Below are 19185 nucleotides of genomic sequence, written 5' to 3'. Positions count from 1 at the left end.
TGCCGTGTGGACTTCCGTGAGTTTGTGACGTCTCAAATTCCCGCTTGTGTTATACATCTGCCTTCAGCACGGCCCGCTGTCCCAGCTTTCGATACGGCCGAGCGGTCCTTTCCGATGCGGAGCGACAGGCTTGAAGAAAACTTGCGGTTGGCTGAGACGCGCGTCAGCCAGAAAAAAAGAAGGAAAAAAAAAAAAAAAAAAAAAGAGTCGGCCAATCAGAACGGAGGCTCATTTTTATCGATGCGCCTTAATGGCAAAGACTCAAAACAGTCTGTTCCTGGAAAAGCTGAAGGGGAGAAGCCTACGAATGGAGATTTAAAACTATATTGAGATGTTTTTGGGGGTATTTAAAACCACAAAAAAATATCTACTTGTGGATATTAATACGGCAAATAATACATCTGAAAAGTGTAACATACGGGACCTCTTATATAATTTTCTGAAGTTCTGAATTTATTTATTTTTTAAATCAACCCCTCATATATTTTGCCATCCTTACCTTGTAACGCTATAAATATTTTATAAAGACAAAAACAATCACGGGTCTGCTGAATCACTTCTACGTTGTCCTTGGATTTAATCAGAGCAAGATGCCACCGCGCACACATCGTTTCCCATGAAGGTGATCTAATTCTCCCGTTTTCTGGGAAAGTTCTCTCCTTTTATTCCACATGGAAAACATCAGTGTTTCCACCACTTATCCAATACACTGGGAGCTTCCTTTTTTTTTTTTTTTTTTTTTTTAAACACCACTTTGTGTTTTTTTTTTCCTTAAAAACGACTTCTTCCTTCTGAGATTTATCTTGCGAGGCCTCGGCTTCGATCCTCACGTTTGGAAGACGCCGACTTGGACGAGTGATTTCTGTCGGCTCAAAAGAAACAACAGAAATGATTGAAAATTTGAGAAAAACGTCCCCTTGTGTGCATTTTGAGTTTCTCGTTCTTCGACTAATTCTTTCTTGGCGATCGATTATCGTTGATGGAAATGAGAAAACGGCCGATTTGGATGAAGGTAATGGCATGATATATATATATATATTTTTTTTTTTTTTCTTCCCCCACCTCCACAGACGTGTCTCCTGATGAGGCAGCAGCACGAGGCGGCGGCCCTGAACGCCGTGCAGCGCCTGGAGTGGCAGCTCAAGCTGCAGGAGCTGGACCCGGCCACCTACAAGTCCACCAGCATTTTCGAGATCCCCGAGTTCTACATCCCGCTGGTGGAGGTCAACGACGACTTCGACCTCACCCCGATATGAGCTGTAGGACAGACGTGCTTTTTTTTTTTTTTTTCTTTTTTTTTTTGCCACAGCGGCGGCCACATTTACCGACACGCGCGGCGGCGGCCGGCGCTTTCGGGGGAAACGAGGAAAAGTTTTAAAAAAAATAAATAAATGTGAAGCACCTAGAATGTGGCGGCAATACAGAAGGGCACTTTGAAAAGAGACGATGTACTGCGGAGCTCTGAGAGTCCAAACCGGGGCCGCCCACCAGGAGGACCGGGAACGTGGACTGACCAGGAAAAAAAAACGAAGAAAAAAAAAAAACAGGGGGCGGGGGGGGGGGTCCAAGGCCACCAATGGAGCCCAGCAGGGAGCAGAGACCAAAAGCTGGGCCGGGCCGGGCCGGGCCGGGCCGGCGCAGAGAGACACGCAGCAAGGAAGCCACGCGTGGACGACATCCACCTGCTCCTCATCCAGCAGGGTCTGAAAGATTTCAATTGTTTTCAAAGTGAAGTGTTCATACATTGTGTACAGACTTGTGCTCTTAATTTTTTAACTTATTTTATACATAAAAAAAAAAAATTGTGCATTTGTAAATAGCCATGTAATTATTGTTTTAAACTTGTAAAAACAAAAAATAATAGATATTTTGATTGTAAACTCGTTCTGTCTGATGTTTTAATGGACCAAAGTTGTTGTTTTTTTTTATATCGGGTGTCCTCCTCTTCGTCCGTGATGTTCTCGTTGTTGTTGGCTTAAAATCTTAAGCACGTGTTGGCTTTCGTTGTGTTTTTTGTTTTTACCTTTTTCTTCCTTCCTCATCTGGAGTTCCGCGCCACAGCTGGTGTTTTTTGACTTTGGCAATTAAATGCTGTGCATGCGTTGCGTTGTTTGTACTTTTTTCCTAAGAAGCTGTACTGTGGACTGAATCGTGAGGTTTACTGAAGTGTTCCAGCTTTTTTTATTTTTTTTTTTTTTCTTTTTCTTTTTCTTTTTTGTTTCTTTTTCCTTGCGCCATTGTGTTATGTCCTTTTTTTTTTTTCCGGCCTCACTCCTCACGTGTTGTCCATTGTGTCTTGCGCACATTTAAAGTCTGTTGTGGCTTCCAAGGAAAAAAAACAAACATACTTTTACAGTTTCAATGTGAGATCACAACAAATCCTATTTTTTCAACATAATGCCTTTTTGAACAATAGTTCTAAAAAATGTCTATTTTAATATTTACTTGTTACATGACTTGTACATATTTGTAATATATAATTGAATAAATTTTATTTGTTGTGAAATTAACATTTTGTTTCGTGTGATTGATTTAAATCTTGATCAAATATGACTTTTTTAACGTAGGAGTCCTCTGAGCTGCTCATTATCATCATCATCATCATCATCACTCTGGGAGCAGAATTACTCTCAGCCAGTAGATGTCGCTGTAGGCAGTGCTGCACCTCCAGTCTGCTGTGTGCTGGCGAACTGTTGATGATTTGGTCTTGTCTTGTCTTTTATGATGCTGACACCATTAAAAAAAAAAAAAAAAAAAAAGTTTTAATCAGAAACTAAAGGTTTTCTGCTGCTACTGTAAAATAAGTCGGTCTAACTGCTAGATATCCAAAAAAAAAAACAAGTCAGCAATGCAAATTTAAAACTAAAAGGCCTTTAATAGTTGTTTTTCATCCTTTGATCCTTTTCAACCAAACTACTATAAAACCAGACATTTTTCATTTCCCATCATCCCTTATTAAACTTTCCAGAATACGAGAACATTTTATTTTATTTCAAAGCGTCGGAACTATTTATGTCCGAAAAATTCAACATCTTAGATTGCCGATGACGTCGGAGAGAAACTTTCCTCCTCCAGCAGATGAAGGTGAACAGTCTTCCTCGCTTCTCTGACCTCGTCATTGCTCAAATATGGGAATGAAGTAACAAGAAGCAAAACACATTTTTGAGTGGACTGGAACTTTAAACATCGTTATAAAGCTCCCCTCTCTTGCTTCAGTAATATTATTCCAAATACAAATAGAGTGTGATGAAGATCATCTGCCTGCCATGTTACACTGTAGTCTTCATACTTTAATAAAACTTTGAATACGTGACTTTAACTTTTGATGGAGCAGTTTTTGGGGGATTTTTTTTTGTGCCATTTTTACGAAAAAAATATAATACCTCCAACGTTATCAATGACAAACTGCTCATCATTGATTTATAGAGTACGTATTGTACGTTGCAGGACATTCGTGGAGGTTAAACAGTTTCAGGGGCTGATACAACTTTACTTATTAAGCTTTTATTTTGTAGTTCTTTGTTTTTTTGGGCCTCAACGGAAATCATGAAGGGGCTTTATTTGTCATTTCACTCTCCAGACATTGACATCAACACAAGTCTTAATAACGCGTTTCAGGGTGTCCAAAATGATCATAAAGGTGGAAACAGTTTCAACCAAAACTACCGAAAATCTGACTGGCAAAAGTTAATTTATTCTTGAAACAGCTCATTTCAGGTCACACAATCAGGCAGAACTAATCCGCTCTTTTAAATGGAATGTATTTCCCCGTGTTTTAGGTTTGACATTCATCTTTATCAGTGTGAAATAACAAAGCAATTACATGTCCTTTGTCACTTTTCCTAAATCTGATTGAAATTTAAACGCGTTTGCCCCCACCAACCCCACCCCCACCTTCCTGTCTGAAAGGCTGGAAGTGAGGTCTGTTGAGGCTTTGGTGACGTTTCTACAAAACCACATATGTAAACATCTGCGGAGTTAAGTGGCCCATCAGACCCTTTCTGTTGCGGCCACAAACGAGGACGGGGGCCGCGTCCCAGCGGGGAGTCCGAGCAGCTCCGCAGCTTCCGATTCGCCCTTTAGAACCTGATGAGCGCAGTCACAAGGTCGCTGATAAGAGGGGAGACAAAGGGCTTTTTTTTTTAATGGGGGGGTGGCTTCAAAAGAAAGACGTGCTCGCGTACGAGAGGGCAAACAGGAGCCCACCTGGTTTGTCCACCTGGAGTTCGAAGATAAACGGCGCCGATTTTTACGCGCAACACTTTTACGCACAGAGCTCCAAATCTCGGTTGTTTTATGATTGCGGTGAGGTAAATCATTCCTGTCCTGTACTTCGAGGACACTCGGCCCGGTGTGCGTGTGTGCGTGTGTGCGTGACCCGAGGCCCGGTGTTTTCCTCCACCGACGTCGGGAGAGAAAATGGGAGCGTGTGCCTTTAAGGCGCCCGACCGCCTGTCGCTTTGTGCTGCGGAGAGACTGACGCCCTCTGGACACAGTGGACACTTGAGCGGCGGCAGAACACCATCCTGGAGAAGTTCAAAGAAAAAAACAGCCGCCGTCCCCTTCAAAAAAAAAACGAAAACCTGCGAGTTTGTTAACTGAGCCGTGGTAAGTCTAAACCCGCGAACAACTTTACTTTCTCGCCGTTTCTGCTCTCGACTCTCTGCGTGGCTACGTGCGAATGAGACAAACTTTTTGGGGTAAAGAAAAAAAAAAAAAAAAAAGAAAGAAAGAAAGAAAGAAAGACAGGAGGTGAAGAAACGCGTTGAGGACTGCGGGGAAGCTAACGTTCCTCACATGTTTTCTCCCCGTCATGTGAAAAGGAACAATGTGCAAGCAAGTGTTGAGGTGTAAAAAAAAAAAAAAAAAAAAAAGGCAGAGCAGGAAGATCGCGGAGTGTTTGTGTGTGTGTGTGTGTGTGTGTGTGAGCGCACAAACACATGGAGGGGTTAAAAAAAAAAAAAGAAAAAGGGAGCTGATGTTGCCAGATGTGTGTGCATTGTTATTCCACTGTAAAGTAAGCAGTGCAGGCTTTGAATGAAAGGTGACGAAGGCCTTTCAGCGATGTGACGTTCGCGTGTTAAAGTTCGTGATCGCTCTTGCGTGATAAAGGACAGACTTCTCTCCTATTTACTGCGAGTTTGCTGCTAATGTTTTTAGCCTCTTGCGTTTTAGCACTTAAAAGTTATCAGACAAAATATCCTGCACTGTAAAAAGCCCACGTATAAAGTGTATTTGTGAAGTTTAAAATCTCAAATTGGTGAGAAGTTTCTAATGGATACTTTTTTTTTTTTCTTTTTTTTTTTTTTTTAAATCTGTTTTGCACCAACTTCTGTTTACTTTGTGGGTGTTGTTTCAGTGTTTGTGTTTATTTCTCTTGTCTCGCGTGGTTTTTGCTGTTGACCGCAGGTGTTTCCGGTGCCGTGCTGGTGAGCCGTCAGGATGAGGCCCGGTCAGCTGATCCTCCTCCCCGCCGCCGCCGCGCTCCTCTTCCTCCTCTCAGGACTGTCCCTGACCTCCGGCTGCAACAAGGCCCTGTGCGCCAGCGACGTCAGCAAGTGTCTCATCCAGGTGAGGGGCTTCCGGGTTTTCACAGCGAACTCGACCCAAAGACGACTAGTTCACTTACCACGACGTCAGAGTTCAGTTTCCACGCCTCGGACGTCGAGCGTGGGCGCGCCGGGTGTTGGCGGCCGGTGTCGTTAATCTCAGGTGAACCGATGCGCTTAAAAACTCCTGAACGTCACCGTGTTCTCTATGAAGCTGCAGCTCATTTCAGGCTTTTTCCATCGTCCCGCGTTTCAGCTGCTTTGCGTGAACAGATGCTCTTGATTCTCTCGACAAGAATGCAAATTATGACTCGACCGTCAGCTGTCTGATCTCGTTTTTATCGCTCTTTAAAAATTTGCATAAAACCAGCAGAACTCCACAGTAGCGTTCTTCAGACTGCTGAATTCGCTGAGGGGGGAAAACAAATATGTTTCAGCTGCCGTTTCTTTTCTCCGTGCAAAACTGTGCCGCTTCTCATAAGAACACGATTCTCCCGGCGGAGAGCCAAAGAGTCGAGCTCGAATCTGCCCGGACGAGATGGAGATTTTGGACCTGAGAACAAAGATGGAAACTGTTGTGAAGAATGCAGATGCATTCCTCCGATAAGCCAGGAAAAGTCTGGAAGGACGGTTTGTTTTTCTGGAGAGCAGCGATGTGAATTTCTCTGACCTTCACCCGACTGGTAGTCAGATTTAAAGCGAACCCTTCTGCTTGATTTATGAGAGTTTTTTTTTTTTTTTCTTTTTAAATTTCTCTTCAGTCTCTGACTTTTGACTCGTGTTGACTTTCTAACATCACTTCCTGCGTGTCACTCTTTCCCCTCTCATCCGAAGCCGGTGGTGTCGGGATGAGGGGAGCGACCCACCGGCTCGCACAGATTCTCTCACGCATACTTGTTGTTGTTTTTTTGAGGGGGTGGGAAAATAAATGAAGTGTTGGCCCGTCTTTCAGCCACCTGTCAGGTTTGTTTTGAGCGGCCGCCGCCGCTCGTCCTCCGTCCTGTGGGGTGAGCGCTGTGTGTTTAGTGGCCCTGCCTCTCCCATTAACGTCTTCAAAGTACTGTCATTAACCTCAGTGGCTATTTCACCTGTTTGACCTCAGTCGGTGTGAGAGTGAGCTGCAGGTATGTTTGGCAGGTAGCTGGATTCCCGGCACACGGAGGTTTGAAGCTTTGTATGAAGATTAAAGCTTGTTCAAATCCAACGGACAGATTAATCGTTGTTTTGATTTCGTTTTTGGTATTTTGGCATCTTTTAAAAGTCCCTGTCTAGTGTCCAACCAGAGCTGTGAATAGATTTAGGACATTTCTGTGCCAAAAGACCCCCCCCCCCCCAAGATCAGCAAGAAAACTAATCTTTCCGGTATGTCCTGCTTCCAAATTTTTGTTGGCCTGGTTAACCTGAACTGAGGCCCCTATAGGCAAAGATTTGTTGCTGGGCCCCCTGCTGTGGTAATCTGGTTTGTACAGTGCTTTATGTAGGGATATGAAACATGGAAGCACAGGGGCGCAAAATAAGCTAATACAGAAGGACCCACCTTAGATCGGTGGTTCAAGTTTCTTTTATTAAAATAATGACCCCAGAAAAAATAAAAACAAAATTGGCCCCCCCCAGTGAATCCGGGACCTGAGGGGTTGAGGGTCCCCGGTGAAGTGTCTTCATGTCCCTGCAGCAGCAGCTCAACAGCACATAAACACTCTTAAAGCTGCGACCATCAAAAACACACCAAAGGTCCAGAAACTGCTGATCAATAATCAATAAATATATTGACTGTGCAACTTTAGAGAAGCAATAATGTGATTTTTAAGGGATTTTAGCATCTGTTCCTTTTTTTTTTGAGGCCACTTCAGTCTTTGTAAGTTGACTGTCCCACAATGCACCTGGTTTTGTGCGGCACCTGTTGCTGAAAATTGGGCTGGAATTGACGATCGATCGTTTTCATTATTATTCCATACGTCAAGTAATCTTTTAGTTGACAAACATGTCTTAAAATTAGCGAAGTCAAAGGTGACGGCTTAAGTTTCTTAAATTATTGAATTTTATGATGTAAAACCGAGAAAGTTGGCAGATTTTCACATTTGGATAGTTGTAACCTTTTTCTTTTTTGACAAAATACTTGATTTTTTTTTTAATGGATGATCAAAATCATATAAAGTTGATTTAGTTGTTTTCCAGCAGTGCAGATAACCTTGTTTTTTCCCCCGTCCTCTTACATTTGCAGTCTGTTTGTTCTGAACCAAAATGGTTCCGAAAAATAAAAATTCCCCAAAAATCTTCACAGGTAATCAAATCTGTCATGATCCTTTTTTTTTTTTTTTTTTTAAATAATTTTTTTTTTAAAACAGATTATCGCCCGTGTCTTCTTGGGTGAAACTCTTTTGCTACCGAACCACCGGCTCGTGCTCCTTTTCCTTGCTTCGGTTCCTTCGGACCGTTCGTGTCGCTGCGTGTTCTTGCTTCGCTTCCAGGTGGTTTACTTTTCGCCCGATGAGTCACGGCTCGGGGACGACCGGCTCTGGGGCTTCCGCGACCCCGCCGACACCGACTCGCTAGCTGTCAAGAGAGCGAGAAGCGATGGTGCGTGTGCCGTGAAGGGGAAACTTTTCCGCCTCTCGCCCCCTCTGCAGACCCTCCGTGTTGCTTGTGATTAGTGGGATCTGCCGTCGAGACGCTCGCTTTTACGCTCTGCTGCCATCCCAAGTCATTTGCCTGAATTCCCTAAAACCCCTGAGGGTGGGAGAACATGAGGAGGGAGGGAGGGGAGGGAGGGGAAGGTCAGGAGGAGGTGTGTGTGTGTGTGTGTGTGTGTGTGTGTGTGTGTGTGTGTGTGTGTGTGTGTCTGTGGGGGGGCGGGGGGGGGGTTGGTTGTGGGAAATATACAGTTTGGGAGGCTGAGGAGTGTGCAGAGATCCAGCTCCGTTCAGCAGGGCGGGGCAGCAGATTTCAAAGCGAACGCGAGGACGAGGCAGCGCATGTTCACTTTCCCCTCCAGAGTCCTTTTGTCTCGCTGCAGCTGAGCTCTTGACTGATCACCGCGGTTACCGCCGGAGAGCGAGGGAAGCCTAATAAGAGCTCTCTTAAGTCGCGCAGATAACTTCATCCATCTCCGTGAGGAAATTGCTGTTTGTCAGGTTGCAACTGCCGCTTGGTCTGTTCGTTAGTTTCCCAATTCTTTATCCTGGAAAACGCCAGAGAGAAGGAAGAGAGCAAGTTTCCACAACACGCAGTGATGTTTTCTAACTGCTTACTTTGTCCCGACACGCAGCCGCAAAACCAAAGACTGAATTTAGTGTCGTACGAAGTAAAGAAAATCAGAAAATCCTCCGATTTACTGAGCGAGAACCAAAGATTTTCTTTTTTTTGGGGGCTGCGATAGTTCTTTTGAAGCTCAGACACTTGTTCCTTTTTGTCTTTCTACTGTTTTTAATGAAGTGAGTGTCGTTTTATTGAATTTATTTAGTTAAATTGATATGAAATCTGGCTCAGGGTGTCGCCAGTTAAAGTCCCGCCCCACAAATAGCCGTAACCTGACTGCACCACTGGCCTGTCAATCAAAAAGACACGCCTCCAAAAACAAGACTTTTTAAGGCTTGTTTTCTAATTAATGACGGGATTATTTTCAGATGGACCGCCAGAAAACTGATACGAAGGAGCAACTTTAGCTAACAACAGCGAAATAACTCGTGGAAAAAAATTTATTGACTTCGTATTTCACGAGACAAGTTGAATGGGAGTCTATGGAGCTGGAGGCTTTTTGGAGCCGACCTCTAGTGGCACTCGGTGGTATTGCAGCCGAAGGGACTTCTGCGTTGGCCTCATTTTTCAGACCGACAAGCTACGTCCACTTTTATATACGGTCTATGGACTAAACCCATATATTTACGCGTTGGATACGAGTCTAGTGGTACCAGGCTGGTCCGATATTCCTTTAAAGGAAAAGTGATGCAGCTACACTAACAGTTAGTTGTTTCCTCCTGCTTCCTCCCACTCCTAATGTTAGCCTCGGGAAAACTCCCTCCTGACTCCAGCTACTCTTCTATTTACCAAAAAAATGTTTTAATGTGAAATATGAGCCGCATGTTTTTTTTTTTGTTTGGTTTTTTTTTTCCCTCGAGCAGCTGTTTATTTTTATTTTTTATTTATTTTTTATTTTTTATAATTCCACCTTTTTGAGAGTCATAATTACTCCTGGGATCAGGTCTGGATCAGAGGTTTGGGGGGGGGGGGTTGAGAGGCTGGTGATTAAGTGAACTGTGTGTGGTTTTGCAATCCCTCACTGGTGAGTCATTGGAGAGTCTTTTATCACTGCCGGGACTGTTTACGTGGAGGAGATAATACATGTGAAGGAGAGGCAGGGCGGAGATTGAAAGAAAGAAAGAAAGAAAGAAAGAAAGAAAGAGAGAAGTAAAGAAAAGGGAAAGAGCGAACAAACAAGAGGAAAAACCAAGAGAGGAAGGGAGTCGAGGAAGGATGAGGGGAGGTGGGGTGGAGGGGGGTGGAGGTGGGGTTTTTGTGTGTTGTTATGGGGGGAGCAGCAGCCATGTTCTGTTCTCCAGGTGTTTTCTCCACCCCTCCACCCGTCGCGGTGACCTTGATGTGGAGGAATGTGCTCCCTGTTCTGTGTCAGGAGGGAGCAGAGGGGAGGAAGAGGAGCTCCTCTGGCAGCCGTCTCACCCACTTTTCAAATCCCACCCCCGCGCTTCTCTTTTAGTTTTGTTCTTCTTCTTCTTCTTCTTCTTCTTCGCCGTCGTCGTCGTCGCGGCGAAGCACGCAGGGACGCTGGTGTTTTTATGTGTTCGTACGAGAGTTATGGGATCAGCGGCGGTTTTATGTTTTTGGGATGTTTGCAGAAGCTCTTGTAATAATATTACTTTCCTTCTATAAAAAGCAACATGAGAAATTTAGCAAGAGGTTTTTTGTTTTTTTTTTCTTTTTCTTTTTCCAGCAAGCAGCACACAAACAAACCCACTGAACCTGATTCATTTATAACTGCAAAATAGTGAGAAAATTCCCTTAAAATCTTATATTATCATGTTTAGGACACTACTATAGACTGTCCTTTTATCGAAAAGTTTCATAATAACATTATATTTCTTCTTTTATTTACACAGCTGATGTTTGTATGTGTTTCGTGTCCTCTACTAACTGCAACAGCTGCAGACATCTGAGTCTGACTTTAGTCGCCGAAATGAGGACTTGACCTTGAATGGACTGCTCCGAGTCCCTAAATGCTGTACTTCAGACTTTAAAGGATACTTCTGTTTTATTTCAACTTGGCACATTTCACAGTTTATGTGTCTTTTGTGGCTCTTTGCCGCCTGCAGCTTCTTTTGCAGAGATTCGGAGAAACGAAAAGCCCATGAAACAGCAGCTTTAGGTGCAAAAAAAGTTTTATGTAACTAGTGTGCGCAGATGAATATGCAAAGTGATGAGGTCAGTGAGCAAGTATCAAAAACAAACAGAATACCAGCACTCTCTGATCCATAAATTTGAATTTATTGTGGGCAAAAAAATGAACGTGTTTCAGCTTTAAGCCATTGTTATGCTGATGATGATTTATTGCTGAAACAGTAATGCCATTATTCTGTTTGTTTTTAATTCCCTTCACAGCCGTGCACCTGGCGTTGTTCAGGATTTGGAGTTTTGTGTTTTTTTTTTTTTCTTCTTTATACAGTGGACAATTATCCCCAGATGGAGATGCTTAATACAGAGAGCAAAATGGCCGCTGCAGGCAGCAAATTTCTGATTTAATCTACCTTGAAGACAAAATTTATAACATGATTTATGGGAAAATCCTGTCTTTGGAAACTCTTGCTTTTGGCTTTGATAACGCGCCGTCTCATGAGACTCCTCCAGAGTGCAGTTAGCCTGACCCGAAGAGTCCATGGATGTATAAAGAGAGCTGGATACTGTGCTGCCACTTTGTCCCAGTGGCCACACGTGGTATTGCAACAAGAAAAAAAAAAGAAAAAAATGCCCTGCTGTCCAAAATGCATTTTTCCCCGTAGACCACCATTATGAAAGAGACATCTGTAAAACTATTACGATGAATACGACTGCAAGCGAAGTCAAATTTTTCTCTTATTATTATACATTTTGATCCACACAGGTTTTACATTTGTAAAAAAAAAAAAAAAGTTTGAAAAGTGTGACTCAGTCCGACCTTTCATCTCCTGAGTTTCACCATTGAAGAACCTGATCTGGATGCTGTGACGGTTACGTGACACGTGCACGGCTGCGAAGGGAATTAAAAACAAACAGAATAATGGCATTACTGTTGCTGCTCTGTTCGTGAATGGAAATGCCGTTTCTTTTTTCTTTTTCTCCGCGTCATCGCCGTGTCCGCGGACGTCTCACATTCTTCGATAGATGCCACCGGTCGCTCGGTCTTGCGATGGCCTGTGTCCCGTAATGGTTACTGTACTGGAAGCAAACCTGCTGTTGCTCTTTCTGTTGATGATGTAATGGTACGCCTCGTGTTCAGACAGCCCGTCTTCACGTTTTCGTCCGACCGCCGTGTTATTTACTACTGCACCTGTCAGACCTCGACCTTTTAAGTTTAATTTGAATGCACGATGAAGCATGCTCTCGTGCTCTAAAAATTATATTCATTTAGATTTGCAGGGTTGAGCCACTGAATCGTGAAAATGTGACTAATTAACCTATATTAGTATAAATTCAAGAATACTGTTTTGAATTTTTGGGGAAATGATGCAGCTTCTCTTCACCTTCTTGTCTAACTGCAATCTTTTAACAGATATTTAAAACCGTTAATCGTATTGATACTTCATGATGTTTTAAAATCTTTAGGCTGACTCTTTTTCTGAGTGACGCACGCGCAGGCAAATCGCAGGTTTTCTTTAGTCCTGTTCCTGACTTGTTCTGCGACAGAATGACCTCTCAGCGTTTTCTTCCATATAAAAGGTTGGACAGGCAGCCATGCTAAGAGGGGACGTACGACACGAGCATGAGTTTGTGACATCACAAACTTACAAAGGTCCAAACAACTCGTCTAAACATCACAGTTTCTGAAAACGAGCCGTGTGCATTTCTCTGTGGACTGAGCATTTTCATACTGTTCGCGTTCTTCATAAAGCCCAGAGGACCTGCCTGGAATCGGAAAACAAACAGAAATCTGAATTCATATAATACGGGCCTTTAACGCCAACATCAACAGAGCACAAAATGACTTCTTTAGGGGCCCAGAAATGCTCAAATATACCACGAAGGCATCAAGTTGACATGTAACACGTCCTACATCTGCTCCTTCTGAATCGCTGCCCGTGTCTCTTTGTTTTTAATCATCAATTAAAATATTGATAAAGTAAAAACAAAATGTTCAGGCTACCTGGCAGCATTAACTTTTGAGGGTTGTTGCAGATGATCTGTACTGGATGTCCTCCGCTTGCAGGCGTTTTTTTTTTTTTTTTTTTTTTTTTTCTTTCATGCCGTTCTGTTTTGCTGATTCGTGTTTGTGTGTGTTTCCCGCAGGAGCTGTGCCAGTGTCGTCCGTCTGATGGGAACTGTTCCTGCTGTAAAGAGTGCATGCTGTGTCTGGGGAATCTTTGGGAAGAGTGCTGCGACTGCGTGGGTGAGTGCCGGGGACTCATTTATTAGCAACATATTTCAGAGCTGACAGCATGTTTGTCAGCATTATTTTGAACTCGGAAAACTTTGCCGTTCAGCCCACGCTTTCTGTCCGAGTGGATTTACGCACTGAGCCGGTTCTGACAGCGGCAGGGCTGGCGATGACTGTGGATCTGAACATCTGGAGAGGACATTAGTGTCAGCAAAGATGCATGCAAATACGGCACATTTGTACTGGACTGTTGGTGTTGAATTTCATGTTAATGTTTGCCACAAATTTTGTTTGTTGGGGACCATGAACAAAATTAAACATAAATGTTGATGTATTTTACCAGAGTTGCCATGATGTTAATTTTCATCTGCAGTCCAGTTCAGTTCGGACTTCTTCATCTAGTGCTGCTGCTGGAGTTTTTCTATTTAACTATAATACTTCCTGTAATTGATCGTATTCTGATTGTGACATAGTTCAAATAATTCCGGTACACTAATCTGTATCCATACACTCAGTTGTGTTTAAGTGTTGTTAGTCTCTCAGTTGCCCTCCCCCCCGCCGAGCACTTTCCCCTAGTAAAAAGCCTGTGAAACATGAGATTGAGGCCGTAATGCACTTGACAGCAGAGCAGCACACGGGTTTAAAAAGCTCTGGTTCCTTCTGAGCGTTGCTGCCGCGATACGAGATGAGTGTGAGGTGAGCGAAGCCAGACGTCGGACGCGTCTCTGACTCGGCGTTAAAGCCGAGTCAGAGAGGAAATTAAAGGAACACCGTCACCAACACGCAGCGCCTCCACACACGGAGAGGGAGGATCGAAGTGCTCCAGAGGATGAAAGGAGGAAGAGGCCGGAAGAAAGAGGGGACAGAAAGGTCAAGCTGCTCAAATGAACTTTGACTTTCAGCCTCTTGCCGAGGTGTGTGTGTGTGTGTGTGTGTGTGTGTGTGTGTGTGTGTGTGTGTGTGTGTGTGTGTGTGTGTGTGTGCGCGTGCGTGCGCAAGTCCGAGGGAGACCCAGAACAACCGGATTTATGAAACGAGGAAACGCTGAGGTGGTCAATCAAGGCTTCTTCATCTGTAACCAGCTGGAGGTTAGAAGGAGTTTTCAAAGGATGGAGGCAGATTTTTTTTTTTTTTTTTTTTTTTTTAAACACAAAAAAAAATAGTTTAAGACCTGGACGCAGGCACGAGAAGGCGTCCCGCCTCGGCCTCGTGGGAGCAAAACGCCAAGACTGATAGAGACGAGCAAACGACCACAAGCAACACGCCCCTTCGTAGTCGTACTGCGTCTTCCTGTGGCCAATCTACGTCTCATCTTGGTGTCTGTGGTCCTTTTGTCTTTCTTTCTAGTCGTTTTACGTTTTGCTTTTGCGTCTCATTTTGTGTCCGTAACTTTGTCTTTTGTTTATTTTCTGTCAGTAGTAACTTCACATGTCTTTCAGCTGTTTTTCATTTCTTTTAGTTGCCTTTACATCTTGTTTTCGTTTTTAATCCTCGGTTGTCTCTTTGTGGTCATTTTGCATTCCTTTTTTGGCGTTTAACATCTTGTTTTGAGTCCCGTTTAATGATCTTTGTGGTCGTGTTACATCTCTTCTTTTTCTTTTTTTTCTTTTTTTTTACTCATTTTGCATGTTATTTTCTGTGTCCTTGGGGTTATTCTACCTAAAGTAACTTCACATTTCTTTTAGTTGCTTTTGCATCTTGTTTAATGTCTCGTTTTGAGTCTTGTTGTCTCTGTAGCTTTTTTAAGTGTTTTGTGTGTCCTTAGTTGTCTCTTTTCCTCTTTGTGGTCATTTTGTATTCCTCATTAGCCGTATATTTGTTCTTTACGTTTGTTTTACATCTCTTTTTCGTTTCGCCGGGTTTTTTTTCTGTCTTTGTGGTTGTTTTGGGTGTTTCTTGTGTCTCCTCGGTCGTTTCCTTTTGGTGTCTCATTTTGTGTATGTGGTTGTGTTGTATCTCTTTAGCCTTTTCAGCTTTTGTCGCGTTCCCTCTTTTTAGTCACTTTTTTTTTGTGTGCGAGTGCATTTTTTGCATCTTTCGTGTCTCCTTGATGTCGTCGTTTTGCATCTGTAGTCATTTCACTTTTCTTTTTAGTTGTTTTGCATCTATTTGTAGCAGTTGTGCGCATCCTTTTTTTTTTTTTTTTTTTTTTTTTTTTTTGTAGTCATTTGATTGAATTTGCAACAAGAAAATCGCTAGTAATGTGTCGATGATACCGATCACCGTCTCTGACGCAGGAAGAAGGGGTCACCAGGTTCGGTCCCTGCCCCCTCTGGTCCTGCCCCTGCAAAGCAGTAAGCTCTCAGATCAGTTCTGACAGACAGATATTGCTGCACGTGCTGACAAGGACACTTTATTAAAGCCCTTTCATGTGGAACACAAATTTAAGAATCTGACACTGAGCACTGAACTCGCTGCTGCTGCTGTTGCTGCTGCTGCTGCACAGATGTTACGGCGCTGTTTTCCTCCTGGACGGCCCTTTAACAAAACACCGAGGAGAACTTGTAGCTTTTGAGCGAGTAGATATCCCTCATTTCTGTTTTTATTTTTTGCTCCTTGCCTTATGTCCACTTTAAGCAAGTTTCCACTGTAAACATGTTATCTGTGCCAAACGCCGACTACTTTGAAGAGCGGCCCAGCAGAGGAGCGGTGGGGAGAGGACAGTTTGTGTTTTAGGAGGAAGGGAGTAGGAGGAGGAGGAGGAGGAGGAGGGAGGAGGACACAGAGGGAGGACCCATGTGTACGTTTTATCTAAAACAGCTGCTCTGGCTCTGCTTTTAGCATCGGTTTGTAATCCAATTCCTCTGTCAAACTCCGCTCCCCATTAAATGATTTACTCATTAGCTATAATTCACTTTGACTCATTTAAAGGTTTAGAAAGATCATATCTGAGGATAAGGGGACTTTGTACGAGTGATTACTACTGTATGTGGAAATTAAATGAAGCGTTAAAAAGACCTTAATTGAGAAGAGACACTTATGACCGTGGTGTGGTTTCACAAAACGGCCCCTGTGAGTTGAAACGATTTAACTGTTAAACGTGTGTATTTTCAGTTTGCCAGCTGGGTCTTGATAACGTGGTTAGAAGGTCTGTTCACCCAAATTACTGAAGAAGATCAAACCTTTAGTGGAGAATATAAATGCAGATGTGCAGATAGTTTTGGTTTTGTCCACCCAGATTTAAAGATATCCATCACTGAGATTACTGATTCGGTAGCTTTGTGGCTGCCATGGTCATGTCTTCTTCGGTAAAACACCTTTGAATAAAAGTAATGTAAAATTGAGTGTTCTTCACCATATTTACTGTGCATGCAGAAAACAACATTTAGACCATGATGTGCAGGAAATTTATAGAAAATATGTCTGAACAGTAAAATGAGTAAACTGAAACTGACTTTTTTTTTTTCTTTCTGATACTCAAACATTCAACACAGTTTGGTTTGTAGTTTGTAGAAATCTTTTGGTCATGGTCTAAATCTAATAGAGGCAATCTGAACTTGATTTACAGCACTCACTTTAATGGAAATAACATCAACACAATCCAATAATGTCTAATATAATTATATATAAGTAATTTTATATCTACAGATACAGTGTCAACATCACTCTGGTTCAGCCACAGAATTTATGGCCACTGTTTCTTTGGTATAAATGAATGAAAACTGTTCTCAGTGATGTCTGTGGATTATCCAGATCAATAAGGAAATTGTTTCTAGAAATAGCGCTGCTGATGCTGTGAGGTAATTTCCATTCACCTCCATTGTATTGGAGTGGCTTCAGAAATCTCTATGACTTTGAAAACTAGAGCAAATAAACACAAAACCACCAAAAGTGAGGAAAATATCCATCCACACGTGGTTTTTTTTGTTGGTTTTTTTTCCAAAATGATTTGCGTGAACTGACCCTTTAATGTCCCCCTCCCGTCTTCTCGTTGTCAGGGATGTGTAACCCGAAGAACTACAGCGACTCTCCGGCCACGTCGAAGAGCACCGTGGAGGAGCTGCACCGTCCGATCCCCTCGCTGTTTCGCGCCCTCACTGAAGGCGACGCGCCGATCAACATGATGGTCGTGTCCTTCCCCGTCGCCGAGGAGCTCTCGCATCACGAGAACCTGGTGTCCTTCCTGGAGTCGCTGGACAACCAGCCCCAGAACGTGTCGGTGCCGAGCAACAGCATCCACGCCAGCTACGACACTCAAGGTAATGCTGTTCTTTATGCAGGACCAAATGCTTCAAAATAGACATGAATCAATAAAAAAGTGCTCCGTCTTATCATTTAATGATGTACGAAACTGCTGTAGGCTACGAATCCACATCACCAGTAAAGTTTCTGAATGAGAAATACGACATGAGAAATGGCATGTTTTGCTCGCATGCCGTGTCATTACATATGGTCCTGTCAGATCCGGTCAAATTTTTCATTTACATTCATGCACACTCACTAAGACCCGTGGTAATAAAATCAGACCCGACCCAGAGCTGAAGAGGACTACAAAGTCTTGAAGTGGGACCAGTTTGGGGTTGGGTTAGATTTTCAGGGAGACGGCGCTGCCAAAAGATCTCCAGTTAAGGGAATCGTAACTGAGCTGAAAGTGTTGTCCTGCTGCCATTTTTTTTTATTTTTTTATTTTCATCTGCGGCTGTTTTGGCTCTCGCCCTCGAAGCCAGCGCTATTCGCTATAAAGTAATACGAGCGCTCCCACACAGCCGAGCAGTTAACTCATCAAGCTCACCAAAACACATGGTCGTACTTAGTCGCAGCAAATTCATTTCACCCCTCGAGTAAAAGTAGGAACATCGAGGGTTAAAAGGTAATTACTTGTTTTTGTAAACCACGTTCGCTGGATCTGTGACTCACTTCATCCTTTTCTATTTTTTATTTCAGAGAACATGTGCACAGTGGTCTACTTTGACGACTGCGTGTCCATCCGTCAGTGTAAACTATACTGTGAGTCAATGGGAGGATCCAAGTACCGCTGGTTTCACAACGCATGCTGCCAGTGCATCGGGCCGGAGTGCGTAGACTACGGCAGCAAGGCTGTGAAGTGCATGAACTGTCTCTTCTGAAGTGCGGGGCACATGTTGGTACCAAATGTCTGGGAGGACTGAGGGCAGAGGAAACGACGACCGCTATGTATTATAGCATTCCTCAGTTACCTTGTAAAGAAATACCCCCCTTCCCCCCCCCCCCCCCCCCCCCCCCCGCGCAAAGTGTTTTTATTCTGCTGGTATTGTTTCACTGTATATTTTTTAGATATGTTTTCAATAGTTTTTGTTTTTGTTTTTACTAGAGGTGTATATGAATAATGTATTTTTACAACTATGGTCCACTAAATCCCAGTCTCATGCCAAATAAAGAAAGGTTTGGTGACATGGACTGCTTTGTCTCACAGAGAAGGCTCTTCTTTTTTTTTTTTTAATGATATCATCTTCTTTATATGATTTTCTGATCCCAAAAAAGAAAAAAAAAGTGCAGAGCATGGGGGAAATGCTAAATGTTTCTCTTCCCAGTCTCTAATGGGTTTGTGGCTCTAATCTTAGCCGAGTGCGGCCTAAGTCAGGAAAGGCATCATTTCCTGGGGAAACAAAGCTGTTATTATACCATTCTGGTCCGCAGGTGTTCCACCGCTCGCTGACCGTCTCATGCAAGCGAAGGGGAAAAGGGAACATTTTTACTGATGCCAATCTCGCACACACAAATGCTCTTTGTAATGCCCGTGCATTTTCGGCAGCGGGGTGCCCTATCGCTGATTATGTTCCCAATTGGCATGCAACGGCAGTTTTGCGCAGACTCATCGAGCAGTCGCACAATGAGACCTTGTTTGTCTTTCATTTTTCTTTTTTTTCTTTTTTTATGATATTGAATCATGACCTCATTTCAACCACCGCGAGCCGTGTGGTTTGCAGCGTACGGTGCCAACGAAGATCAGAGGACTAATGTGTTTCATATGTCCGGATGACCACCGGTTTTCTGCGTCCGACCACATGCTCTTGGGAAAGTACGCATAATTCAAAAATAGCAAGTGGTTACACCAAATTTAGATTATAGCTGCTTTTT

At 43.3% G+C, this 19185-nt stretch overlaps 2 protein-coding genes across 5 annotated transcripts in view; both read left to right on the top strand.

Moving 5' to 3' along the window:
* The window catches only part of ankrd12 (ankyrin repeat domain 12), a 39810-nt gene extending 37300 nt beyond the window's left edge, over nt 1-2510 (top strand). For all 4 annotated transcript variants that reach the window (XM_069157917.1, XM_069157915.1, XM_069157913.1 and 1 more), the window contains one exon: nt 1071-2510. In XM_069157917.1, the coding sequence (XP_069014018.1) occupies nt 1071-1256 (186 nt within the window). In that variant the 3' untranslated portion in view covers nt 1257-2510. The remainder of the gene's footprint in view (nt 1-1070) is intronic.
* A 1967-nt stretch (nt 2511-4477) lies between these two features.
* Nucleotides 4478-18313, top strand: twsg1a (twisted gastrulation BMP signaling modulator 1a). Its single transcript, XM_069158060.1, has 5 exons — nt 4478-4608; nt 5410-5571; nt 13041-13140; nt 17067-17327; nt 18013-18313. Exons 2-5 carry the CDS (start codon nt 5443-5445, stop codon nt 18192-18194), a joined length of 672 nt encoding a protein of 223 aa, XP_069014161.1. The 5' UTR covers nt 4478-4608; nt 5410-5442; the 3' UTR covers nt 18195-18313.
* The last annotated feature ends 872 nt before the right edge of the window (nt 18314-19185 follow it).

Source organism: Embiotoca jacksoni, unplaced genomic scaffold (genome assembly GCF_022577435.1).
Source record: "Embiotoca jacksoni isolate LCO1_2020_lvr unplaced genomic scaffold, fEmbJac1.0.p SCAF_22, whole genome shotgun sequence".
NCBI classification, from domain to species: domain Eukaryota; kingdom Metazoa; phylum Chordata; class Actinopteri; family Embiotocidae; genus Embiotoca; species Embiotoca jacksoni.
The sequence above is the reverse complement of the archived record's forward strand: the minus strand, read 5'-3'. Positions and strand labels throughout refer to the sequence as shown.

What these genes read in the sequence shown, in the direction of transcription:
- twsg1a (XM_069158060.1), top strand. Translation starts at nt 5,443, where the DNA reads ATGAGGCCCGGTCAGCTGATCCTCCTCCCCGCCGCCGCCGCGCTCCTC. An exon ending in TCAGCAAGTGTCTCATCCAG is followed by an intron (nt 5,572 to 13,040) that starts GTGAGGGGCTTC and finishes TGTTTCCCGCAG; the next exon opens with GAGCTGTGCCAGTGTCGTCC. An exon ending in AGAGTGCTGCGACTGCGTGG is followed by an intron (nt 13,141 to 17,066) that starts GTGAGTGCCGGG and finishes TCTCGTTGTCAG; the next exon opens with GGATGTGTAACCCGAAGAAC.